Source organism: Pteronotus mesoamericanus, unplaced genomic scaffold (assembly GCF_021234165.1).
Source record: "Pteronotus mesoamericanus isolate MK-2021 breed Mesoamerican mustached bat unplaced genomic scaffold, CSHL_Meso_final contig_163, whole genome shotgun sequence".
Taxonomy (NCBI): Eukaryota; Metazoa; Chordata; class Mammalia; order Chiroptera; family Mormoopidae; genus Pteronotus; species Pteronotus mesoamericanus.
In genome coordinates this window covers 721,474-749,238 of record NW_026555064.1, presented here as the reverse complement: position 1 = coordinate 749,238, position 27,765 = coordinate 721,474, and the positions used below count along the sequence as shown (strand labels likewise).

At 32.7% G+C, this 27,765-nt stretch overlaps 1 protein-coding gene across 1 annotated transcript; it reads left to right on the top strand.

Annotated features, from left to right (window-relative positions):
* Positions 1–134: 134 nt before the first annotated feature.
* On the top strand, positions 135–26,938 carry RBM46 (RNA binding motif protein 46). Its single transcript, XM_054595785.1, has 4 exons — positions 135–297; positions 1,205–1,672; positions 2,181–2,963; positions 26,739–26,938. Exons 1-4 carry the CDS (start codon positions 147–149, stop codon positions 26,936–26,938), a joined length of 1,602 nt encoding a protein of 533 aa, XP_054451760.1. The 5' UTR covers positions 135–146.
* The last annotated feature ends 827 nt before the right edge of the window (positions 26,939–27,765 follow it).

Below are 27,765 nucleotides of genomic sequence, written 5' to 3'. Positions count from 1 at the left end.
CTTTGGTGGGGTAAGACTGCAGTGATCACCAAATGTAGCAACCACAACTATCCTTGGTTTCTTGCAACCCAAAGAAATGCTTCATAGATTCCTGATGCTCCATATCATAATCACTGTTTTTATACTTTGTTTTAGGAACTGCAGCCATGAATGAAGAAAATATAGATGGAACAAATGGATGTAGTAAAGTCCGAACTGGTACTCAGAATGAAGCAGCGTTACTTGCTTTGATGGAAAAGACTGGTTATAACATGGTTCAAGAAAATGGGCAAAGGAAATTTGGTGGTCCTCCCCCAGGTGTGGATTTGTTTATGTAAAAACAACAAAAAATATCAAACCTTTAGTGTAATCTTTACATTACATGTATATTTCCACAAGTATTCCAACAATAGTTCTAATCCTTATAACTGCTTTAGGACTGTAGCAGTTATTTTTAATGTTAGGGAAAAGAGGTAGGTTTTATAATGTTTTGCATGTTTTACCCTTACATTTTTCAATGCTACTCTTAGTTTAAGAAGTAGTTGAGAAAGCAGTTGGGTTGGTTTAGAGGTCAGGATTGGGTCATTGGGGAAAAGGGTATTCTAGCTAATAAAGGGGGAGGTTGTTTTGGGAGGAATTTGAAACAGCAGTGTGTAGAGATGTGATGTCTCTACTAGATGCAAATCAGATGCAAACAGGTAAGGAGAATGTTTTGTTTTTCTACAATAGCCAATGCAGTTTCCTTGCTCAAAACCTTCCAGTTAACTTTCTATGAGGCTTAAAATGAAATCTTGCCCTCTAACTACATTGATGGCCACATTACCTACCACTTTACTACTCCCTCAAGCTCTGAGTGCTCTGAGTTGTTTTAACATACAACACATTTGCTGTTGCTGCTTCCTGATATATATGTCCTCAAGGCTCATTCCCTCATTTCATTCAGATGTCTGCTTAAACTTCTTGTTCTCAGAGAAGATTTACCCAACTGTCAAAAGTATCAACTGTTCTGTGGCTGTATTTTCTTAGTACTTGCACTCATTGTCTCCTTTCTATATTGACTATATGCTTCACGAGGGAAAGGGCTTCTATTTTGTTCACTGTTGTATCCCCCAGCTTCTAGAATAGCACATGGCACAAAGAAGGCCCTCGGTACATTTATGCAGTGAATGCATGATTGTATAGTGAATATAAATATCTTACTAGAATTTATCTGTATTTTTGTCAGGTTGGGAAGGTCCACCTCCACCTAGAGGCTGTGAAGTTTTTGTAGGAAAAATACCTCGTGATATGTATGAAGATGAGTTAGTCCCTGTATTTGAAAGAGCTGGGAAGATCTATGAATTTCGACTTATGATGGAATTTAGTGGTGAAAATCGAGGTTATGCTTTTGTGATGTACACTACAAAAGAAGAAGCCCAGTTAGCCATCAGAATTCTTAATAATTATGAGATTCGACCAGGAAAGTTTATTGGTGTATGTGTAAGCTTGGATAATTGCAGATTATTTATTGGCGCTATACCCAAGGAAAAGAAGAAAGAAGAAATTTTGGATGAAATGAAGAAAGTTACGGAAGGAGTAGTAGATGTCATTGTTTATCCAAGTGCAACTGATAAGACTAAAAATCGCGGTTTTGCATTTGTTGAATATGAATCGCACAGAGCTGCTGCTATGGCCCGGAGAAAGCTAATTCCAGGTAAGTCTATCCTTTTGAAGGTTATTTTCCTATATTCTCTTCATTGTAAGTGTGAAAAGATAACAGTACCTCATAGATCAATACTATGAAAATGCGTAATGCCCTTAAAGAGGAGTGAGGATTAAGTAAGGAAGTAAATTGAATGATTCTAAAAAACAATAAATTGTTTCTAAAAAAAAGTCAATATTTCTAATAAGTTACTGATTACTGAATTGTATACTTATATTGAGTTGTTAATTGTGTTTGATAAAAAGCCAAAGACAATGCCTAATTTTTCTAATAAAGATCTATCTTTGAAGCATATTTGTTTTGCTGACTATTAAAATTAATTTCACCATACGTTCTGGTTAGTTTTGCCTTAGTAAATTTTTGTGTGAGTAGGAAACTGATGTGTAATCAAGCATGTTGATATGTATTTGAGTTTCTACTTATTTGGAGAAACAGTTTTACTTAACAATACTTAACTTCTGTTTTAATTATTTTCAGATTAATTTATTCTTTTTTACAGGAACATTCCAACTATGGGGCCATACCATTCAAGTAGATTGGGCTGACCCAGAGAAAGAGGTTGATGAGGAAACCATGCAGAGAGTTAAAGTTCTCTATGTTAGAAATTTAATGATATCAACTGCAGAGGAAACAATTAAAGCAGAATTCAATAAATTCAAACCTGGTGCAGTTGAAAGAGTAAAGAAACTTAGAGATTATGCTTTTGTTCACTTTTTCAACCGAGAAGATGCAGTGGCTGCTATGTCTGTTATGAATGGAAAGTGCATTGATGGAGCAAGTATTGAGGTAACACTGGCAAAACCAGTAAATAAAGAAAACACCTGGAAACAGCATCTTAATGGTCAGATTAGTCCCAATTCTGAAAACTTGATTGTGTTTGCTAACAAAGAGGAGAGCCATCCAAAAACTCTAGGCAAGCCAGCAGCTCTTCCGGCTCGTCTCAATGGTCAGCATAGCCCAGGCCCCCCTGAAATTGATAGATGCACTTACCCATTTTTTCCTGGAACAAAGCTTACTCCAATTAGTATGTATTCTTTAAAATCAAATCATTTCAATTCTGCAGTAATGCACTTGGATTATTACTGCAACAAAAATAATTGGGCACCACCAGAATATTATTTATATTCAACAACAAGTCAAGATGGGAAAGTACTCTTGGTATATAAAATTGTTATTCCTGCTATTGCAAATGGAGCTCAGAGCTACTTCATGCCTGACAAACTCTGTACTACGTTAGAAGATGCAAAGGAACTGGCAGCTCAGTTTACATTACTTCATTTGGGTAAGTTTAAAAATACTTTAAATAATATTGTAGAATATGAAATATTATTGTAGGTTATTTATAAATTAATTTATTTTGAACTCAACATTAGTGGTGAGTATTTAACATAATTTTACCTCAGTTTTAGGAATTTGTGGTAAATTTTTGTTGAGACTTTTCTCCTATGGAGATTTACTATACTTAGTTTTTTTAAACATTTACTTCAGAGTTCATGATCCTGTTTTATTAATTTATTGTTTTGTAATGACTCATTCTCATTCGAAATAATTTCTATTGTATACAAGTTACAGGATTTGTGACTTAAACCAACTTGTATCTTTGGGTAGGCATCTTTGGTGAAGCCTACTCAATAGGGGTAGGAAGTTGAAATCAGTAAAATCAGAAGCATTTCAGGTGTGTCAGGTGTAGTAGACACAGCCTTATGCTCACCAATCTGGAAATTTGTCATTATTACTCATGAAAGACAAAAAGCATCATTAAAAAATGTTTATGACCATTTTATTTTAAATTGCATGCATTAAAAAAAGTAAGTTTCCCTAGCAGGGGTGTCCAACCTGTGGTCTGAGAACTGCATGCGGTCCAGGATGGCTCTACATGCGGCCCGACGCAAAATTGTAAATTTACTTAAAACATTGCGAGACTTTTTTTTTCCTTCTGTTTTTGTTAGTGTTTGTATATTTAATATGTGGCCCAAGACAACTCTTCTTCCTTCAATGTGGCCCAGAGACGCCAAAAGGTTGGACACCTCTAAATTTTGATGGATAATTAAGAAAGGCTTTGGGACATATATTTTGCATTGGAAAGGAAGAGATGTAATATCACTCTGGTATTTTCCTACTTCCTGTTTTTTACTGTTTTGTTAGGTACCCCCTTCCCACCAGTTTGTCTCCTTTTTAAATGCAGCTATATATTTCAGCTGGTGATAACTTTGTGCTCCAAATAATAATAATTAGAAGAATAGTGGTTTCTTGAAAAACAACAGTAAAAAGGAAAGGCCAGCTACCAAGGATTATACTTGTTTCTTTTATTGTAGTCAAACTCTTAGTTTAAAATTGATTTGTTACATGTTTGCAGAACCATACTACTGAAGCTTATATCTAAAATTGGTATCTTCAAATTTGTTAAGAGAAACCCGTCAAAAAGGAAAAACAGTACCAAAAGGGAAAGTAATTTTTATATAATGTATAGACTTGCTTGTTCATTGTAGCCACTCCCATAGCATTGTGAATATTTTTAGAAGATTCTGATTTGGAGATCTCCCCTTCATAGAAGCTTTTCAGTCGTGTCCTCAATTATTACTTTGGAAATACTTGGTAATTTTATAGTCGTTTAAGTTAATAAATCATTAGGCATGATTTCCATTAATATACGTAATAGAATCCTTTCAGTTTTTAATAATAAAGATGATATAAAATTAGGTGGGTAGTAAATAATTCAAGCTAGGGTTCTTAGAGAAAAATGGATCAAATTATTCTTTTGGCATGGATATCGATAATTAGTTGCTAAGCAGGATTTTCCTAGGATACTTGTATCTGATCCAACATGGTTATGCTGAAATATATTTGTTTCTACCTTCACTCATTTCCCTTACAAATTTACTTTGAAGTTCCAAGGTCCTTAACACATAGTCGTCTTAGTTTATTTTACGTCAGATTTTCTGTTTAGACATGGTTTGCCCATTTGGTTATCCCATATCAGATGTTATTTGAAACTAGGGGTTTTTCATCAGCTTTTAATTTAATATTAAAATGTTTTTTTTTACTTGAGTATTAGGGCAATAGTTAACTTGTAGCATTTAGTTTCCAAAGAAAACCCCTATTGTATTGTATTCCTGATTATGTTAATTAAGGATAAAATTAATGTCAATAAATGAAATTCTTAGAGGGTGCAGGCAGTTTGCTCTATAGTCATCTACTTCAGATTTTATCAACCTTATATTAAAGCTGCTTATAATAAAACATTGAACAATTTGTGTTTTATGTATTTTCTCAGTTTCTGTCCACCATTAGAGAAAAGATCGAATACCCAAATACAAGCCAAAAACTTGTTTAGATGGAGTACACAGTCCTGAGGCCTTGTCTGCAGACAGGAACAAAAAAATCCTTAGTGCAGTTGTCTAGAAATATGAGTGAAGGTTGAGTTAGAGACAGCTAAGGAGGAGAGAATTCAGGAATATGGAATATGGAATAGAGATCAGGGTCTAGGAATTTTTTATTGGAAAATGAGTATCAGACTTTCAGAGATTATTTGAATAATGACAGGTGCTGTAGATAGCCTTATTACATGTTGCCACGTGGCAGGTCAAGGGTAGAGTTACTATTGTTGTGGCAATGATCTGGCTTGCTTTTTCCTTCTATTAATACTGGAGCCTCTGGGCTTTAAAGGGTTGATGTGTTTTTATGTGGAGTTTAGATAAAGTTTGCACAGTTTCACTGAATGGTTCAGGGCAGAGATGATGGTGGTGGTAGTGTGTTCTTCGAGGGCAAGGAGTGTTATATGGAATGTTATATTTGTCGATATCCTGTTAAATATTTACATGTTTCAAACCTTGGATTTCTTTGAGCCTTGAGAGAGTGTTACTGGTTTGTTCCTAAAGTTCCTCAAATAGAGTTTAGTATTGGGTTGACCAAAAAGTCCATTTAGTTTTTCCCATTAAATAAAAGACATTTTTCATTTTCACCAATAACTTTTTTTTGATTTGGGTATTTTGAGTATGTTGGCTATCTCCCACTATTGACTTGTTCTGGGAAAAAGGCCAGGGATGCTGCTAAACATCTTCCAATACATAAGACAGCCCCACAGCAAAGAGTTATTTGGTCAAAATCACAAAAAAATTATTTGGTAAAAATGTCACTAGTACCAAGACTTTGCAAAGCACTTTTGACATGTTCGATCAGTCACAGCACCTTCTCCATACACTGCACAAATCTTTTTGCATTTCAGTTTTTACTTTTCTTGAAATAATAAAGCATAATACACTGAAAATGTGTGTTTTCTTCCATCTTCAATATTAAAATGGCTCACAAAAATTCACCCATTTTGATGTTTTTTTAAATGCATACTGATATGACAGCTGTCACAATACAGTCTAACAAAATTGTTTTGAATTAAGTTAAAGATAACTAAGTACTACTAGAGCCATCTTATGGAAAAAACTAATGCACTTTTTGGCCAACCCAATATTAAATAATCTTTGGCTTTATTTTCTTAAAGAATTTGAATATAATTTCCTAGACAGTGAATTTAACTACTATTTTAAGATGATATCCTTGGGCGTAGTAATTTTTAAAAAATTGCTTTAATACACTTCTATTAATCCTTGAGGTTTGGTGCTACTCTGAGTATTATCCAGTCTTACCTTGATGATCTTTGACTATTATGTGTGATATAAACAGTTATTTACCTTTTAATTTCAGGGCTTATTAAGAATGTACTTGTTGTCTTGGCATTACCATGCCCATTTTTCAAGTTTGAAAAATAAAAGACAAAAAACTAGACTTTACTTAGTTAAATGACTATTGTTGGTATTAGGAGGAAAATAGAAAGTTTTTTGATGCCTTTAGGCATCTAAATGAGTGCTAGAAATCAAGGAGCTTACTTCTGGTGACCATTTAGTACTCCTACTAGAATCCCAGAAGTTCTTGGTATGTAGTCCCTTAAAATCAATTCTTAAAATATTTTGGATTGTTTTAGTTCCCATTTAAAGTGAGCTCTTATTTTAAGCAAAATGCCCCTAAATAGAAGAAAGGCTGAAAGCTGGGGTTAATGCCAAATTTGAACTCTCTTTTTTTAACTTTTAAGTTTAGGGACTATCATCATCTTCATAGCATCAGAGAATAACCTTCCTGACCTCAACCAATATGATAAGAAATTCTGTTACCTGGTTGTATTTTGGAACTTGTAATAAGTGGGATCCTCAGTGGGTTTAATGGATGGAATACAGACTTGGAGCATAGGAAATAGATAGTTTCATACCAGATATTTGATGTATAGAAACATCTTGGGTCATTCAGTATCATCTGGTTAAATAGGACTTTTCTGTTTAACAGTTTGTATCTTTAATAATAGATCAGACTATCAGTGTGAATAATCCTGCTCTTCTTAAAACTTTGCCTCTGTTTTGAATCTGGGCCTTCTGATATTGCCACTGCTTTCTCCTGGAGGATTCTTCACCATCCAGGAGTGGAATAAGCAAAATCAAGGAGATAAAGAAAAGTTCTGGAGAGTTAATAGTTTTGAAGAAGAAAGTCCTGGAGAATACTTACTGGAAGGAGGGATGTCGCCTCAGTATGTGTTGATAATTCATCTTGTTAAATAATTTAGTAACAACTAATCATAGGCAAAGCATTTCTTTTCTTGTTTCTGTGTTTGTAATACTGATGAAATAGGAGTTTTTTACTTTTGTGACCACCTAAAGCTTTAAGACAGGGGTGAAGAACCTCTGTCACAAACCAGCTTGTGCTATTGATTTAATTTCGTCTGAGTGTTCTTTTGTTTTGGCCATGAATAATGAAGTTTTAATTAAGGAACAAATCTTTTTTGAACTCCTGTGCTAAGTGTACTTTCCTAAGCAATCTGGAGCTAAAGATAAATAAAACATTGTTTTTGCTTTTAAGGATTCATGGTCTACTGAAGAAGACAGGCACGAGCTCTATGTGTAGATTATTTGGGGAGTACAAAGAAGGACAAACCTCCCACCTGTTGTAAATCATGAGAAGAGTTGATGGCCAGAGAGAGACACAACATAAACACTTAGAAAAACAGCATAGTGGTGGCGTAATGGCAAATAATTCTGTATAGTGTTTGCTTGGTGATTTCAGCCAGATACTAAGATTAGAGATGGAAAGGAAGTGGACTTCAGTTCATTGAAATTTCATCAGTTCTGCTTTTTAAAACTTTGCGAGTATTTTTTTAGTGCAACTATGTTGATGTTACCTGCTTTTCCTCTGAACAAGTAAGTTTTTTCTAGATGAATTTATTTTGATTTGTGTGGACCACTTTGTGTGTGAATATTAATCTTTTTAATATCTTCTGTACTTTTTTCAAGATTCATTTTGTGGCTGACTTGTTTATGCTTCTCATATTTGACTTTGTAATGATATACATTATTTGAATTTTTAATTTTTTCTGGCCACTGAGTGGAAAATATTAGTATATATATTCTAAACATAACAACCACAATATTTTCTATTTCTTTAATATTTAAATTAGGTTTTGATTTCTGTTACCACTTATAACTTGGTTGAAAGTTATGAAATAGAAGACAGCAGGGTGAAGGTACACTATTCTGAGAAGTTTTAATGTGAAACATAAGGTGCTTTTCTTTTTTTTCTCATGAGCTATCCTTATTTCCAGATTGATGGGCAGAAATACCAAATCAATCAAATTTTGATTTAAAAAGTTTGCCAATAAATTGCTTTGAAACAAAGAGATACCATTCAGTTTTCTTTTTAATTTAAGATAGAATTTTAGGAGACTCTTAAGCTAGATACAATATATAATTGTGATATATTACAATGAAAAATTTAATTATAAATAAATAGAAGAAAAATAATGATAGTTTTAGAAAATCCTTCCAGCGTTAATTACAGATGTAATTTTTATGATAGTATTTTAAACTGGTATATTAAAGAACAAAATTTGCTAAGTTTGCTTTAAAATTCACTTAGATAAATAAGAAGCAGGATGAGCATCAACATTTATACTTTATTTTCATATGATCAAGTGGTAAGACAAATATTCCATTAACTCAACTATGTGTCTTTGACCCTCCACGAGGGACTAGTATTTATGAAAATATATTTCTATTCCTCTTGAAACTTAAATATTTTTTTCTGAAAGACCATCATGCGGTATCCTCATAATTTTTATCTTAGACACTTGCATTAACTGACCATAGTTATTATGGAGTTAGTACTGTGAAAGAAGCAGCTTATTTAATACAGTAATGAGTAATCAAATAGAAATACAAGAACCTACAGTTTCAGCCACCAACAAATTGAATGGCAAATGAATTGTTTACTGTTTGTGGACCTCAGTGCCTTCACCTCTAAAATATGAGGGTTTTATTTGGTGACCTGGAAGAACTCTCTTATTCCCAAAAATTATGGTTTTGTTTAAAATATGGTTAAAAGTCTTATGAAGGACCAGAAATAATACTTGAATTTTTTTTGTCTATCAGGTTACATACTTGAGTTCAAATAGTTTAAAATTAAGAGTTGCTTTTGCATGAGTCAACTTTATTATTTTAATATCCCTTTATACAATTCAGAGCTTTTATCTGTCTACTTCACAGCAGAACAACTGGATTAAAAAAAATAAAAGATTCAGTCATTCACCTGTTTTATTTGTATGAACAAGTAATTGATTTTTGGTTATCTCCTGAATTTGTTAATTATAGTACAGTCAAAACCAAGGTTTTATAAAACAGCTTAATTACTTAAAAGTTTTGAAATTAATTTTGTTATTATAACAGAGAATCTAGGAAAGTGATGTGTATTAAAATATACCATCTGACCAGTGTTTTTCAATAGTTAATAGTATTAACTGGCTAAAGTGATTATGTGATTTCATTTACATTTATAAATCAGTTTAGGCATGCTTGATCCTCTCTCCTGTAATTTCTCAGTATCTTTGGTTAATACTTTCCTAAAATACTTGTTCTAATACAGTAGTTTTAACAGTAGCTACTGCTTTACTAATTTATAAATTAATCACCTGGTTTTATCATTTAGTATTTTAGAAAATAATGGTTTATAAAATTTCCCCTTTGGAATCAATGCCACAATAAACTTTGACTCAAGGTTCCATTCTTAGATATCAGTAGCAATTCATAATTTTGCCACATGGTGTCACCTAAATATATTTTTTAACTTGGCTTTGAAAGGAATTTCCATATTATATTGATTTTTCTCCTGTGTGGCTTATTTTGGGGGTTTGTAATCAGTAAAATCTGTGTGAGAAGCTGCACATAGTCTTTAGCCTATTTTGTTTTTGTGTCTGCTTCCTATTTAATATTTTGTAGACAATGATTGCTTATGCTATAGCAATATATTTTAGTGAATGAATTAATAAATGGAGACAAAAGGTGTTTCAGAAAATGGGTTTTACTGTGATGAATTTATTGAGGTGATCATCTGTACTTTTAATCACTTTAAAATTATTGTGTGAGTTGCCTGTGGTTTTCTTGGTTAAAAGTCGAATGTTTAATATTTGATAATAGACTGAACTTGTGGAGCATTATTGGCAAGTTATTCTTCTAAAGATTAAAATATGAGATGGGCTTTTGTTCCATGTTTACTTTTCAGAAACAGTTTTATCCTTACCAGTCCTACAAGTTTATAAACCAGACCACTGCAGTATAATGTGGACCTAGGACACATTATATTGTATATGGATCCATAAAGATCTTGTGAACAATACCTTGTTAACTAGTTAGCTTTGGGATTTTTAGGTTTATACTATAATAAGCATTGGCACTGGAAGGCATGTATCAAGGTGGCAGGTGATAACATCTTTTTTGCCATCAGATGTTAGAATTTCAAATAGGCAGAGTTTCTTATATCTATTTCATTGTCCCTTGTTGCTTGGTACTCTGATTTTGCGCTCTGATCATACTAAAAACATCTCAATACATAATTTAACTAACCATGTAATTTATCACTCCAGTTATGTCTGTCTAAGTTTTTTCATTGTTATTTTCTTTCTCAGGAACCTACAGTGGGTTGCTATTGTAGTATAATCAGGTCCTTTGAACGCTGCCTTCTCCTGTTCATGCTTTATTATTTGGCCCTACCTTCCGTAGCTGTAGGTAAATATCTGAAGAACTTGCATGCTCATTGGTACTTCCAGGCTCTTCCTAGTGCTGCTCATTCCACTTGGGATATTTTTTCTTACTGTCATCTACTTAATCTCTTACATCATTAAGCTTTTCTTGGATGTAGTGACTGAGCATGGCCTTTTTCTTATAATATTACTCAACAAATAATACTACTCAACAATTCAGTAACTTTCATATTACTGGTATTTTACTATTATACATTTTTAACCAGGTTTATAAAGTCAGTATGTTCACTTTAGTTTTTATTACTATGTTTTTATGTTTAGTTACAGTTTTTATTGTTGCTATGCCTTTTATTGTATAGGCCAGTACTGCTCCCTCTGTAGTACACAACATGTAGTGCTTTTCATATAATTAAACTGATCTACGTACTGTAAGTTTCAAAGGTAAGTATTCTGAGGAAAGATCAATTTTGGCTGTGCTTTGACCAAAAAGATGAACGGGCTGGAAAAGAAATATCTGAGATATGGAGTTGGTAGGTGCAGACACAGAACAATTATGAATGGTTAACAGGATGATATGTATTTATATTTCACTGAAGTAGAAATACATATAACTAAAAATGCTAATGAAACGAGTGTTTCAAAATGGTGAAGTCCTTGAAATACAGACTGAGTTCATGTGGGTTACTTTATATTGAATATATATTATGTGTGTGTATATATAAATGAAATTTGGATAGTTGAAGAATGGGAGATTATGGCTGTATAGAATATAATGCATCATGTAAGTACAATTTTATAATTTTATTGAACATTATGATAGCTTCTTAAATTCATTACATAAGCCACAGTTATATTTAGTGCCATGTATAGCATTTGTTAAGACTTCACAAATGGAAAATAGTGAGCAGTAGCTTACTGTATTACTTCTAAACTTAGCTTATAGCAGCACTGCATTTCTTCATTCTTCTACACAGGTATGGCCTGAGAAGATGGCTTTCTTCCTTTCAGTTTAGTTACTTACAGGCAGGAGAAGCCCTGCAAATTCAGGAGGCTAAGATAGTGGTCTTACTTGGAATGTACTGGACTTTTGTGCATTGCTGTTTTCTGTTTTCAAAAGAATAAATAGCAGTATGACTTCTTTGAGAGTCTGGAAAATAGCTCTTCATTTTTCATACCAGTTACTTTAAAATTTACATGGAATTCTTCTTCAGACTGAAAACGAGTAAAAATCTTCAAAGATATAGAATATGCTAATACAGACAGTTTTGAAATACCTTTTAAAACTTCATTACATCTTTATAGACCAAGTCACATATCTATCATGTTATGTCTTAATGAAATAATGAAAATTAGTATCCTAATTAGTGGGAATTGTACCTAGTTTATCTTTTTTTGTATCTTATTACAGAACAGAATACTAAAAATAAATCATCTAATGATTCTAGGTTTTTTAAAAACTTTCTTATTGTTGACACTCCTTACAGATGTCCCCATGTTGCGCACCTCCACCCAGCCCCCTGCCCCCTTCCTTCTCTCTGGTGGGTTACGCATTTATGTTTTTGGCTAATCCATTCACCTTCTTTTAATCTAGTCCCTGTTCTCCCGACAGCCGTCAGTCTGTTCCATGTATCCATCCATGCCTCTGTTTGTATTTTGTTAGTTTATTTTATTTTGTTCATTAGATTTCACATATAAGTGAGATTGTATGGTATTTGTCTTTCTCTGACTGGCTTATTTCATTTAGCATAATAATCTCCAGGTTCATCCATGCTGTTGCAAAAAGTAAGAGTTCCTTCTTTTCTATGGCCACATCATACTCCGTTGTGTAACTGTAGCACAGCTTTTTTAACCACTCATCTACCGACGGGTACTTTGGCTGTTTCCAGATATTGGCTATTGGAATTAATGCTGCTATGAACATAGGGGTGCATATTTTGAATTGGTGTTCTGAGATTCTTAGGATATATTCCCAGGAGTGGGATCGCTGGGTCAAAAGGCAGTTCCATTTTTAATTTTTTGAGGAGACTACATACTCTTTTCCACAGTGGCTGCACCGGTGTCCATTCCCACCAACAGTGCACTAGGGTTCCCTTTTCTCCACATCCTCGCCAGTACTTGTTTGTTGATTGATTGATGGCAACTTTTCTGTCAGGTGTGAGGTGATACCTCACTGTGGTTTTAATTTGCATCTCTTTGATAGCTAGTGATGTTGAGCATTTTTTTTCATGTCTGTGGGCTATCTGTATGTCCTCCTTGGAGAATTGTCTATTCAAGTCCTTTGCCCATTTTTTAATAGGATGTTTGTCTTCCTGGTGTTGAGTTGTATAAGTTCTTTATATATTTTGGAAATTAATTTCTTTTCTGATATATCATTGACAACTATGTTCTCCCGTTCAGTGAGTTCCCCTTTTCATTTTGATGATGGTTTCTATAGCTGTGCATGAGCTTTTTATTTGATATAGTCCCATTTATTTGCTTTTTCCTTTGTTTCCCTTGCCTTAGGAGATTATTTGCAAAAATGTTGCTACAAGGGAAGTCTGAGATTTTCCTGCCTATGCTTTTTTCTAGGATTTTTATGGTTTTGAGACACACTTAAGTCTTTTACTTATTTTGAGTTTATTTTTGTATATGGTGTAAGTTGTGGTCTAGGTTTTTTACGTGTGCCTGTCTAATTTTCTCAATACCATTTATTGAAGAGACTGTCTTTACTCCATTTTATGTACTTGCTTCCTTTGTCAACTTTTTTTAAAAGATTTTATTTATTTATTTTTAGACAGAGGGGAAGGGAAGGAGAAAGAGAGGGAGAGAAACATCAATGTGTGTTTGCCTCTCAAGAGCATGCCCCCAACTGGGAACCTTGCCTGCAACCCAGGCATGTACCCTGACCTGGGGATCAAACCAGTGACCCTTTGCTTCACAGGTCGACACTTAATCCACTGAGCCACACCAGCCAGGGCTCTTTGTCAAATATTAATTGACCATAAAGGTGTGGGTTTAATTCTGGGCTTTCTGTTGTGTTCCGCTGATCTATATGCCTGTTCTTATGCCAGTACCAGGCTGTTTTGATTACAGTGACGTTATAGTATAGTTTATTATCAGGTATTGTGATCCCTCCAACTTTGTTCTTCTTTCTCAAGATTGTTGAGGCTATTCAGGGTGTTTTTGATTTTAGTTTTGTAGAAAACAAGGTTCTGTCTCTGATCTTTGAAGTTTAGAGAATTCTTACTGACTTTTTGACATACCTTTTATTTTCCCTAGTATCTTTCTTGTGTTTTGATTATTGAATAATCCCTTTTGAAATAATTTCTCACAATATGTTTATTAATAAACAGTTTGATTTTTTAAATAAATCACACTAATAAATGGCAAATTAAACTGTGCTAAAGCAACATATGTAATAACCTGTGTTTGACATTAAACTGAGATTATGCTGATGATTTTTACTTTTGCTTTGAGGATCATCACCATCTATTCTGTATATTAACAGAAATATAATTGCCCTAGTTCGATAACTGAAATCACAACATTTTTGTCCTTAAAATTGATTTTTTTCAAATTAAAGGTTAACAGAATCTAATTGCAGAATTTGAAGTGGTAGTATATGAAGGCATTATTGGATGGAAGACTGGTATTTTATAGTCGTTCCATTTATCATCTCTACTGAAAATCAGCATTATAGTTTTAAATTACTCTTAATCATTCTTATTTTAATAGGAACTTTTTAAAATCAGTGCTTTTATTTTATAAATGATCCACTTGTCATTTATGTATATCACTATAGTAGCATTGGTAATTTCCTCTTTTTTTATTTTTAAATTACTACATTACATCCAAACAGAAAAGTGCACAGATCATGACTATAAGCTTTGTGTATTAGCACAGAGGACCACATCTTTGTAACCACCATGTGAAGACATAAAATATCTACTCCCCAAAGGCTCTTTTGTACCTTCACCCAGATACTACTACCTTTTTCTCTTCTCAAAGGAAACCACCTTCTGACTTCTGTGTTTCAAAATTAATACATTTTGCATACTTTTGTCTGGCTGCTTTCAGCACTATGAGACTGGTCCATGTTGTTGCACATAGCAGTACTGTTCATTCATTCCCAGGGATGTATTACATTAATATGATATAATTTATTTGTTGTTTCTGTTAGACATTTGAGGTGCTCTCAGTTGGGCTTTTAGAATAGTGGTGCTCTGAAGTTTCTTGTACATTTTTTGGTGCTCATTTGCATGCATTTTTTTAATACATAGGAGTAACATGTGTTGAGTCATACTTATAAAACTTAGTAGATAATGCCAAACAGTTTCCCAAAGTGATTATACCAATTTAAACTTTACTAGCAATATATGGGTTTCATTTGTTCCACATTCCTACCAGTGCTTGGGTGCTGTCATTCTTTTAACATTTTTAATATTCTGGTTAGTATACTTTTCTATCTCATTGAGATTATAAATTTTATGTAACTGTCCACTAAATGATATCAAGGATCTTTTAATAAGATTTTATGGCATTAAGACATCCTCTTGAAGTCTCTTGTTTTAAATCTTAGTCCCTTTACTGAATTATGTTTTTTAATTAGTTAAGATAAAAACTGTTTTTTTGATATATATTTTACAAATGCCTTCTTCCACTCTATGGTTACTCTTCTACTCTTCTCATGTTACACTTTGAAAAAGAAAAAGTGAGTTCTTAATTTTAATATGGTTCTATTTATCAGTATTTTAAAGGTAATACTTCTTATCTCCTGCTTAAGAAATTTTAGCTTACCTTCTTTTACATTATCTTTTAGAAACGTTTTTAATCTTTTAAAGTAAGGGAGGGTATGTCCTAAGTTTTGTTTATTTTTGACCCCTAGTACGGATAGTCATTTATCCAGCAACATTTGTTAAAAAAAGAATGCCCTGCCTTTTTTCCATGGCTCTGCAGTGCCATCTTTAGCCTAAATCAAATATGGATATAGATATATGTGTGTATATGTACACACACACAATTATATACCCATTCACAAGTATGCACTTTGTTCCAGATCCTTTATTGCATTGATATTAATCACATTGTGTTAATTACATAAGTTTATGATAAATCTTAATATTTGGTAGAGAATATCTTTACACTTCTTATTTACAATTATCTTGGCTCTTCTCAGCCCTTATATTTCCATATGAATTTTAGAATCAGATTGTAAATTGATAACAAAGAAACCCTGTTGAGAATTTGATTAGAATTGAATTGAATCTGTAGATCAATTTGCAAAGAACTGACATTTTTATAATGATACATAATTTATTTTTTGCATATTGAATACAATTACTTGATTCTATAGTTTGACTCTTATAAATATTCTATATACACAGTCATGTCAATGACATATAATGAACTTTTTTCTTCTTTTCTGTCTTTATACTTTTCTTTTTTCTCTTGTTTTATTGCACTGGCTACAATTGCTTGTCCAGCAGTGAATAAAAATGATAGAAGGCATCCTTGTAAACTTTGAGTGTTTCTTCATTAAGGTTTAATGTTTTAACTTTAATTATAGAAGCCCTTTATCACATTAAGGATAGTCCCTTCTATTCCTAGTTTGCTAAGAGTTTTTATTGGGAATAGGTGATGAATTTTATAAAATGCTTTTCTACATCTATTCAGGTAATTTCATATTGTGTTTGTTACTCTTTTAAATGTGAATTGTATTGAATGATGTTTGAATGTGACATCATACTTATATTTCTGAATTAAACTCAATTTGGTCTTGGTACATTATATTTTATGTATTACTAAATTGGGGTTTTGATTTTCTTTAGGGTTTTTTTAATCTCTGTCCATTAGTGAGATTGGCACATTCTTTCATCAACAGTTGGACAGGTTTTTCTCTTTTACTGTTGTATAGAATAGTTTGTATAAGATTTTTATTAACGTATTTTTTTTACTATATTATCATTTAAGAAATCATCTTAATTTAGAGTTTTCAGCCTTTTATTACAATATATACATTTTCAGGCTACAAATTTCTTACACATGGTTATGTCTATATCACATATGCTTTGATGTGTTTATTGTTACTATTTCAAAATATTTTCTGTTTTGATTTCTTCTTGAACATATAGAGATTTTTGTACTTACATTTTTGGTTTTTATGTTACTATGATCAGAAAGTATATTATGTATCATTTTAGCACTTTTTGTTTTTTAAGGACCAATTAAAGTAACTATTTCATGCCTGCTTAAAAAGAATTTATTTGCAGTTGTTAATTGCAGTGTATTAATTTGCTAGGGTTTCTGTGGCAAGATAACACAATCTTGATGGTTTAAGCAACAGAAGTTTTTTCTTCACAGTTCTGGAGGGTAGAAGTCAGAAATCAAAGTGTTAGCAGAGCCATACTCTTTCTGAAGTTGGTAGGGGAGAATTTCCTTGCCTCTCTTTTTTTAAAGATTTTATTTATTTATTTTTAGAGAGAGGGGAAGGGAGGGAGAAAGAGGGCAAAAAAACATTGATCAGTTGTTTCTCATATGCCCTCAACCAGGGACCAGATCCACAACCCAGATATGTGCCCTGACTAGGAATCAAACCAGCAACCTTTTGGTTGAGCACAGGATGATGCTCAACCAACTGAGCCACATAGGCAATGGCTTCCTCTGCTCTTTAGCTTTTGATGATGCCAACAGTCCTGACTTGTTTGGCTTGTAGATGTATTACTCCTATCTCTACTTTTATTGTCACATGCTCATCTTCTCCCTGTGTGTCTTTGTGTCTTTACATGGCATACTCTCTGTTTTTCTACACATAAAAGGATACCAATCATATTAGATTAAAGGTCCACTCTACTCCAGTATAACCTAATCTTAACTAATGACATTTGCAATGACTCTATTTCCAAATAAGGTCACATTTTGAGGTACTAGGGATTAGGACTTCAACATGTCCTTTTGGGCACATAATTCAGCTCAAACTATGTATGTAAGTTTATGTAAATATATGTATATAGTGTGCATATGTATATATATGTACACATACATCTCAGGTCAAGTTTGTTAATGAAATTGTCTTTCATGATTTTTACTAGGTAAGTTTATTCTATTACTGAGATGGTTATGAAAATCACTATGACCATACATTTATGTTTCCCTCTTTTGGTTTGCTTTTACTTTATATATTTTGAGGTTATATATCAAGTGCCTAGAAATTAGAATTTTTATGTTTTTCTGGTGAAGTATGACTTTTATCATCATACTGTGTCATTCTGCTTTTGTCATGCATTCTTGCATTAAAGCATACTTCCATAGCTTTCTTTTGGTTAGAGTTTGCATGTTATACATTTTTTCCCTTTTTAAACTTAACTTTTCCTGTATCTTAGCCTTACGATGAGCCCAATACATAATTAGTTTTTATTGTTGCTGCTGTCACTTGTTTTTGTTGAAAGTCTGTCCTTTGAGTGTTTGGTCAGCTTGCATTTAGTGTACTTACTGCTAATGCTTGGGATTAAGTCTTTCATCTGGCTGTTTGCTTTTTATTCTTTGTTCTATTTTCCTTTTCTCCTTTCTTGACTTCTTTTTGTTTTTTTTTTAAATCCTCACTGGAAGATACGTTTCTTGATTTTAGAGAGAGAGGGAGTGGGGGAGAGAAACATCAGTGTGAGAAAGAAAAATCTATAGGTTGCCTCCCATTCACGCTTCGACTGGGGATCGAACCTGCAGCCTAGGTATGTGCCCTGACCAGAATCAAACCTGTAACCTTTTGGTGTATGGGATGATGCTCCAACCAAGTGAGCCACCTGGCCTGGGCTCTTGTCTTCTTTTGATAGATTTCTTCTTTGCCCATTTTTCTCTGCTTTTTTTAAAACTGTATTTGTCATAAAGTCTTTACTGTTTTTTAGTAATTACACTGTAGACTCCAGTATGCATTCTTAACTTACTGAAGCCTAATATTAATTAATGTTTTTATCACATTCCAGACAATGCAAGGACCTTAGTACACTTTAGTATACTTTAACTTCTTTTATTTCTTCCAGTTTATATAATGTCTTGGTATTTCCATATGTTTTAAACCTGTATCTTTAAATCCCACATATCTAATCATAATATTTGTTAGTGAATATATTTTGCATTCATTTACCATTTACATATTTATAATTTCCTTTGCTCTTTTTCTCCTACACTTCCAAGCTACCACTACAATTGTTTCTTTATTCTATCCAAAGAACACTCATTTGTATTTCCTTTGGAAATGATAAATTACCTCAGTTTAATTTGACTGAATATGTCTTTACTTCACCTGCCTTTTGAAACAACATTTTTTTAAATCTTCATGCCAGGATATATTTACTGATTTCAGAGAGAGACATCTCTTTGTTGCCTCCCATACATACCCTGACTGGGTATTGAACCTACAACCTAGGCATATGCCTGGACTGGAAATTGAACCTGCAACTTTTTTGGTGTATGAGACAATGTTCCAATCAACTGAGCTACCTCTCTGGCCAGGGCTAGAACAGTATTTTTACTAGACAAGCAGTTATTTTCCTTTAGTGTTTTGAGGTTATAATTCCATTTGCTGTCTTTTGGCTTCCATTGTATCGATTGAGTAGTGAGCTATAGTTTTCTTAATCCTCCTTTGAACATAAACTTTTTTTTTTTTTGCCCTCTGCTACTCTTAATATTTTTAAAATCAGATCTTCAGAACTGAAACTGTGATGGACTTATGGGTACTTTTCTTAGTTTTTATCTTAATTGAAATTTCACTATTTCTAAAATCTATGGATCAATATTTTTCACGTGTTTTAGAAAGATCTATTTTGTTTTCAGATACTGCTTTTGTCCCATTATCTCTCCATTCTGTATGATACTTCAATTACATACATGTTAGGACTTTTTTTACTATATCTCATATCTATTATATTTTTTCTATACTTTTTATTTGTATGTTTAGTCTGCATATTTTCTTCAGACCTGTTTTTGATTCATGAATTCTTTTTTCATCTGTGTCTACCATGCTTATAAAACCATTTATTTGGATTTATTTCTCAGTTCTAGCATTTAATCTGACTCTTCTTTTTAAGGATACCCATTTTTCCTCCAAAACTTTTAGTCTTGTCTTTATTTCCTTGAACATATTAGACATAGTTATTTTAATATAAAGTTTTGAAAACTTTAATTTTTCTGTAGATTGTTGTTCACTGTTTTATTGTTGGATTTAGGTCACATTATTTTTTATTGAATGAATAGTATATGAAAAAAATGTAGAGATAATTTCTTCTAAGGGAAACGCACCTCCAAAACATGCACCCACTTCTCTGAGTTTCCTCCTCAGCCTGAGGTCTCATCCCATTATTCTTCACTGCCTTGCTCTTTCTCACTGCTTTCAGATAGATATTTTTGCTTTTATTATAATTGTCTACATTTTCAAATTCTTGCTGGGAGGGTTGATTAGGTACCTGTTTGATCATGTAAAAACAAGAAAATATTGTGACTACGTTTTTCTACTGAGTTAGAATCTTTAAGGTGGCCATTTAAAAATCTACAGCTTTATGTAGATCACCCACCATTTTTATTTGTTCATACTTTTGTGCACTATTTCTTACAATAGAGTTAGATACACATTTCTACCAGGAAGCCTTAAGGCACATAAAGAGATGAATGACTAAAATGGATGACTATCCAGAGTTGTACTGTATATGGTTAAATTAGGCTTCAAGTAGATAAGTTTAGTTGTTAATAAGCAAAATGTGTTTTCAAGCTTAGTGTTATTTTGGCCATCTATCTCTTTTTAAGACAGAAGGAGAAGATACTAGTATTTTTAAAAATCACTGAGATCTTTGGCTATGCACTTATCAGAAACTGGGTAATTTCATTTGCTTTTAAAATTTTTATTTTATTGATAGTCCTTCTTAGAAAAACCAACTAAAGGACTGGTAATGTTTAGAGAAATATAAGGGGTTTTTGGGGTTTTTTTTTTTTCTGATGATGTGTTACTCAATTCAAGTAACAAAATACTGTTATCTTTGTTTACCTTTGCAGATGATAGCTTCAGAAATAACTATTTGTCACTCGTTTCCTTTTCTCTAAATTTATTTTCCTATTTATGATCAAAAGGTTTTTTTAACTAAAGTTATCAAGGGTTCCATGCACTCCAAAGATAGGGGTAGCAGCAATCTAAAGACTCAATTTCTCTCTGTCTTCCCTGCTTACAGACAGGGAACACAATCTCTTCAGCCTGGACCTATGTAGAAGAATTTGGAGAAAATGAGCAGGTAAGAAAAAGTCTCTTAGGAATATTAAGTGATATATTTAGTTTTCAAAAAGCCAGTTATAAATTATTATTCTTATAAGGAGAAATCATTAAAACTTGACAATAAAACCTTGTGAAATATTTTCATTATAGTTTTATTAATTACAGACTTGCTAAGCAAAGTTTTAAAAAGTTAAACCTGTTATTATATTTCAGGTCTTCTCAAAACTTTTAACATGCTAGTAATGTACATTGTAAACCAGCAAGATGGTAAACTGTATTTAAAGGTAGATGTAGTTGGAATGGGTATGTTATGTGTATAGATTATCTAGCATTTCTCAAACTTACCTGAAACTAGAACTCAAATTTTTTCAAGTTTATCAATCCAAAATTACTGTTGATACAATTGAGAATAAAAGTTATTTTTATGAGGATTCACTGTTTAATTTTTTAACATGATACCTAGAAAGATAAGCTTTAGTAGGAAATGAAAGGTAGTTTATAGTTTGAGTAAAGATTATCTAAGCTACTTTTTATTTGTAGAGGCAAAAAGAATGCTGTGGTCCTGTGGGTAGCAAACTGTGCACTTGTTCTGTGTTCTTGAGTAGGTTACCTTACCTTTCTGTGCCTTAACTTGTTAAAGAGGCAAGTAATAGGAATTGTAAGGATTCCTTGTAAGGATTAAATAGTTCAATTATACAGAGTTATTTTTAGCTTTTATTATTAAAATTCACTACAGTTACAAAAATGTATTTGTTATGATTGAGACATTAGATTTTTATAGATCTTAATCTTAGCATAAAAATTCAAATATGTGATGCTATTCTCAGAACTACCTTTTCTGACAAGGTTTTATATTTGAAATTTCGAATTGTGAGGACTAACTTTACTGATAGATATGAAACTTAAAAAGTTGTGTTTTTAAGTCTTTTATCTTCTCTTCACTTTTGACCAGATGTTGTTTCTAGTGAGCTACAATTTTCGAGCTACGCTGAAGCCCGCATTGTAGCAGTGCAGATCATGAATTTCTTCTCTTGTAGACTGCTGTTCTGCTACTCTCTGTACAAGTGGTTTAGAAACTAACATTAAAAGAAATTTGATGTGATTAATCTCTTAATACAAAGGTAGCAAACTGAAAGCTCTGGCTATGATTCGTTTTGTCTCTTCACCTTTTTTGAAAGGAAAACAACTAAGCTTAATTTCAGTATGAATACCTATATACCTATTTTCCATTTGGTTCTCTTTGAGTTCTTTTTTTCCATTTGTTTGTTACATCTTGGCCTCTGAAGGCATCTGAGTTTGTAATCACTCTGTTTTAACGTATTTCATCAATTTTTCTGTCTTGCTTTTAAAGCTCTCATATTACATATTACTTCCATTAATAGCCCTTCCCAAATGATTTATGGAGTTCTTCAGTGAAATAACTGTTTCTAAGGTCAAACAAACTTGGGAAAAACTGCACACTTGGGAAATCATAATGCATATTGGGTAATTGTATGGGAACCTGTTTAACTGTTAAACTCATCTTTCCTAAAATTTTTCCCAAGATTTTTTTGGTTAAGGGATTCTTGTTTTGAGGTACTTCAATTATATGGGATGTATTTGGGATGTAGTTTGGGAAAAACTAACTCAGAGAAATACAGTAAAATGCACATATTTAAAATCTACATTTTGATCAGTGTCGATTTAGGTGTTTCTCTGTGAAATAACACCACAGACAAGAAAACAAACACTTCTATCACCCCTCATGCAACACAGTTCTCCTGCTTGCTTTCCCAGGCAAACACTGATCTGATTGCTGTCACTGTAGGTTAGTTTGTATTCCCTAGAATTTCAAACCCTTGTTTTTGATGGTTTAAGTTAATCCTCAGATAATTTAAAAGAAACAGCTGTAGTTTTTTAAAAACAAAAATACAGATATCTGACAGATTTTATGTTTATGATCATTGTTATACACTATCAGAATTTCACAGTAAAAATTCAAAACCCCAATTCTTTCAAAATTGTGTGGGATAATGTATTGTAAATTTATATACTAATTTAGTTAAAATAAAAAACATGATTTTTTTCCCTGAAATTGAATCTGAAAAATATAACTACACTAATAAAAACAGAGAATTAACCAACTAGAACTTTACAAGGAAGCAGTCATGGACAATAACTTTTTTTCTTATCCAGTCATCCATTACTAAGATTAGAATATGCAAAGCCCCCCATAAATCATCTTTAAACAAAAAGACTGACCTAAGCTACTCTGTGGGGCCTAGTCTTGGGGGAGGTGGGGCATTGGTCATTTCATATCTCCTTCCTGCCCTTTGCTGTCAGCTGCCTGATAGGAAAAGTTAAGTAGAGAACAAAAATACCTTTTTAAATTCTATCCTTAATAATTGTCACAGGGAAAGTAAATGAGATAGAAAAGAAAAGCCAGTGAATTTGATATTACTAATATATTTCAACCAAAAGTATTGCTTAAAAATTTCTAGTTAATGATTTTTAAATATTTCCCAGGTTTGTTGTCTAATAACTAGCAATTATGAAAATTCTTTTTTCTTTTTTTATTTTTTTCCTTAAAATATTTTTTGATTAATTACTTTTTCCAAATACATTTGTCCCTGCCTTCCCCCGACCACTTTCCCTTGCCCCCTCCCCCCAATCCTTCCCCACTTTGGTTTGGTCCATAAACCCTTGCTATATGTTCCTTGACTTACCCCTTCCCTTCCTTTTCCTCTGCCCACTCTTTTTTCTACTTTACACTTAGCTTTTGATTTTCTGTACTGGGTTGGAAAGTACAAAGTAATAAATGAAAAGTGTTATTTATATTTTAATATAAAAGTGTCTATTTTTATTTTTATTTTTTTATCTCTGTGTTTGACCCTAGCCATGTTTTATGTTCTGGGTATGTATACAATGCTATTAAAAAAAAAAAACAACTGTGTTTTGCAGATGAAATTTAATGGTTCAGTGAAGGAAAGCTTTTGATTTATTTCAGTCATGGCTATTTGAATGTTAGCAATTGAAATAATAAAATGGTGAAATGAAAACAGTGTTCCAAAAAATTTTAATATCCCATAAAAACCTAAAGAAATGTTTAAAATATGTATCAAAGGTCTGGGAAATGTATTGCATAGATCAAAATACCAGATGCTTTACTCTCATAGATCGGTGTTGGGATTGTGAAATGGTGTAAGCTGCCTTGGACAATAATTGATAATACCTCAAAAAGCTAAATATAGTTCCAGCAATTCCATTCCTAGGTATTTACTTACGAGAATTGAAAACATGTGTCCACACAAAATCTTGTACAAATTATTTCTTAGCAACATTATTTATAATAGCCAAAAGGTAGAAACAACCTAAATGGCCATTGACAAAATATGGTATGTACATACAATGAATATAAAAAGGAAGGAAGTTCTGGTACATACTACAACATGGAGGAACTATGAAAGCAGTATGCTAAGAAGTCTGTAAAAAAAGAGAAAGAAAGAAACTAGTTTCAAAAGACCGCTTAATAAAGCCTAGGCTGACTAGCTCAGTCGGGGCATTGTCCTAGCTCGCCAGCCAGCGTTGTGGGTCCCGTCCTGGTGAGGGCACCTGTACAATTTAAAGAGTGAGTGTAGGAAAAGCGGGGGCAACAAACTGATCTCTCCCCCCGCCCCCCGCTTGCTTTCACTCTAAAAAAACCCCCACAATAAATAAAAAAATTTAAAGACCACATAAATTGTATGATTCAATTTATATGAAAAGTCCAGAATAGCCAAATTTATAGAAACAGAAATTAGTGGCTGCTGGGGCCCGGGGAGCGGCAATGGGGAGACACTGCTAATAGGTGCTGAGTACTTTCTGGTTAGAGTGATGAACGTTTTCTGGGTAGCGGTGTTGCTTGCACAGCTCTGTGAAATACTTAAAAATCTCATAAACATCTGAAGCTTTTTGTTTTTTAACCTTTTTAGTATTTGGGAGAAATTTTATTTATCCCATATGAATAAAATCATCAGTGTCAGTTTCTAATTTTGTATTTGGGTTTAGTCTCCTTAAAAATGTGAGAATACAGCAGTAAATTAGTGAATCTTCCTCTGAAGGTAGTTCCGTTCTTCTGTCCACATTTCATGAATAGGCTGCAGTAACTCTTGAATGGATATAAACCCAGCATGGAAGTGATTTCTCTGAAAAACATTTCCCCACCAGCAGAAGTGTATTTAAAGATTGGCTCTTCTAAATCTTGCTATCTGTGACTACATTGTTGAAATTTGAAAGAGCTAGTCATGCCATAGACACATGATTCCTCTCAGAAGGAATTGACTATTGGAGTAGTCATCTTTTAGGAGGAGAGAACCAGAACTTTTTGTAAAGCAATCATTTGAACTAATAGGAACACTAACTTTCTGTTTATACTTAATACCATAACCCTTCAGGCAAAGTGGATCCTTTAAAAGAAGTATTCTGTGATGCCTGGAGTTTCCTAGTTTGGTGTCAAAGAAATTCCTTATCCAATTTTAAAATACTGAAAATATTTTGAACTGGATGCTTTTTATGTATTTATGTCATCTTAGAACAAACTGCTTTTTATTAATCTTATGGTACAATTGATAAAAACACAAAAGGTTATAAACATTCTAATTAGAGTTTTACAGTGCTAGAAGTTAAATCTATTTTTAATTGATTTTTATTTTTTCATTTTTTTTCCTTAACTAGGTCCTTTCTGATGTTGCTTGAGCTTACTCTTCTGCAGTTGATTCCTGTTGGCCAAATATTAAGTCCCATGACAGCATTAAGTTAATGCTCAGTTGTTTTAGTTCCTGGAAAATTCAGAAAAAAAACCTTACCTATACATTAGATGAGCTTATTCCTTTTTGTTCATTCTTAGAAACACCAGAACTTTTATAAATGATCATTTTATAGTTATTGTCACACCTATGGCTTATTCTACAGTAAAGAACATAGTTGAGTTTTTGGAAAGTAGGGGATTTCCAAATTTGGTCTTTAATATTCACCTGCATCTACACACATTACAATAAATGAAGCAGCAGGAAACTATTGCTGCATAAGATGAATGTTTATTGTGGAACAGTAATATTTCAAATGTAATTTTTTTTTAAATTTGGTTAATTTTTGGATTTTTCTATACTGTCAGTTGATAATGGGTTTTTGAAGTTTATTTTATAAAGATGACTCATTTTACTGTTTTATAGTACCAGTAGGATGCTAATATTAAATTGGTGTGTTGAGTTATATAAATGTTTATATTAATCTTTAAATAATGAAATATTGGACAGTTAGTTTTTGTTGACCAGGGGTGAATGTTTGTGCTGGTTTGATACCTAATACAGTTTCCAAAAACAAAAAAGCAAATGTGAATTTGTTGTGTTTTTTCTTCATGAACTGCCCCTTAGCATCAGAACCATATTTAAAAGGAGCTTCATTGTGGAGCAAGCTATATCAGCAGTTTACTTTTTGTGTGATAAAAAAAGACAAAACAATTAATAGATATCCAAGAAATAGATATTCAGCAATGCATTTTAGTTAAGATCTTCGAAGCATTGTCAGTGGGAATAAAAAATGTAACACTGACTAATAAAACTGTTAGGATTTGCCTTTCAGTGAATACTGACACAGTCTTTACCAGCAATACAGTATTATCAGGATTTTGAGTGTTAGAACATTATGTTAAACTGTGATTGTAGTTTTAATGCTTTGTCTCTTTGAATTAAATTTGTATCCATAAAGATGTGCAGCATAATTGTTCATGTATTTATTTGCAGACTACAGTTTCCGTCGCAGCTCAATAAATAGTCTTTCCCCTGTTAATGCTACTCTCTCCTCTGGGATTCCCAGCGTGCTTCCTTATACTTCAAGGCCTTATTCTTATCCAAGCTATCCCTTGTTACCAACAGTATCACTTGCTAATGGCAGCCATGTTGGACAGCGACTGTGTATCTCCAATCAGGCCTCATTCTTCTGAAGAAAATACTGTAAACATGAGTATGAAAGTTTCTTTGTAAAGCATGCTAATTAAAATGCTGTTTTATTTTAGAATTGGGTTTGCACATTTGGTTTTAAAATTATAAATATACATTTCAACATAGTAAAATAAACATCAGCCATAATTCAGAATAACCCACAGTTGTAGAACTTATAAAAATGATAAGAAGTTACTCTGTGGTTTCTCTTGATAAAGGTATAACAAACTACTATTCTTTTTAAACTTTGGGAACTTTAAATACTTCTAATTCCTGAGTGAGCTGTAGAACCCAGTAGTTTACGTTAAATTTTTGCATAATAAGTTTGCTACAAAGCATTTCACAGTATTAAAGCACTTACAGACAATGGTTACATTGGATTTGATTACCAAGGATCGCTATCTGTATTAGAGATTAGAACAGTTATATAACCAGAAGCATCTAACTATTATGTAAAAAGAAATGAAGGGCAAAATGATTAAGACGCAAATTTTACTCAGTATTGGAGGAAAAAAAACAATTTACCATTGTGGTCCTTGAAAATAACTATAAATATTTTAGTTATTTGTTACAGAAATAAATTACAATTTTGCTGTTACTGTATTTAAGGTTTTAATAGTTGTGCTTCATTTGTGTTTTTGATATTCACTGTATAGTTGTTTGAGTAATAAGTGTTACAGTTTTTTAATGTTGAAATCATGTGTTGTTTAATTTTTGTACTTGAATTCAAATTCTTTAACATTAAATATGTGATGTTTCTAATATGCATGTGCTTTATTTTGATTACTCCTATGCACACAAAACACACAGCCCTCACCATCAGCTTGAC

Bases quoted from the DNA above. Each gene is read 5' to 3' on its own strand.
- RBM46 (XM_054595785.1), top strand. From the start codon at position 147: ATGAATGAAGAAAATATAGATGGAACAAATGGATGTAGTAAAGTCCGA. The intron at 298-1,204 runs GTGTGGATTTGT...TATTTTTGTCAG, and splicing joins ATTTGGTGGTCCTCCCCCAG to GTTGGGAAGGTCCACCTCCA. The intron at 1,673-2,180 runs GTAAGTCTATCC...TCTTTTTTACAG, and splicing joins CCGGAGAAAGCTAATTCCAG to GAACATTCCAACTATGGGGC.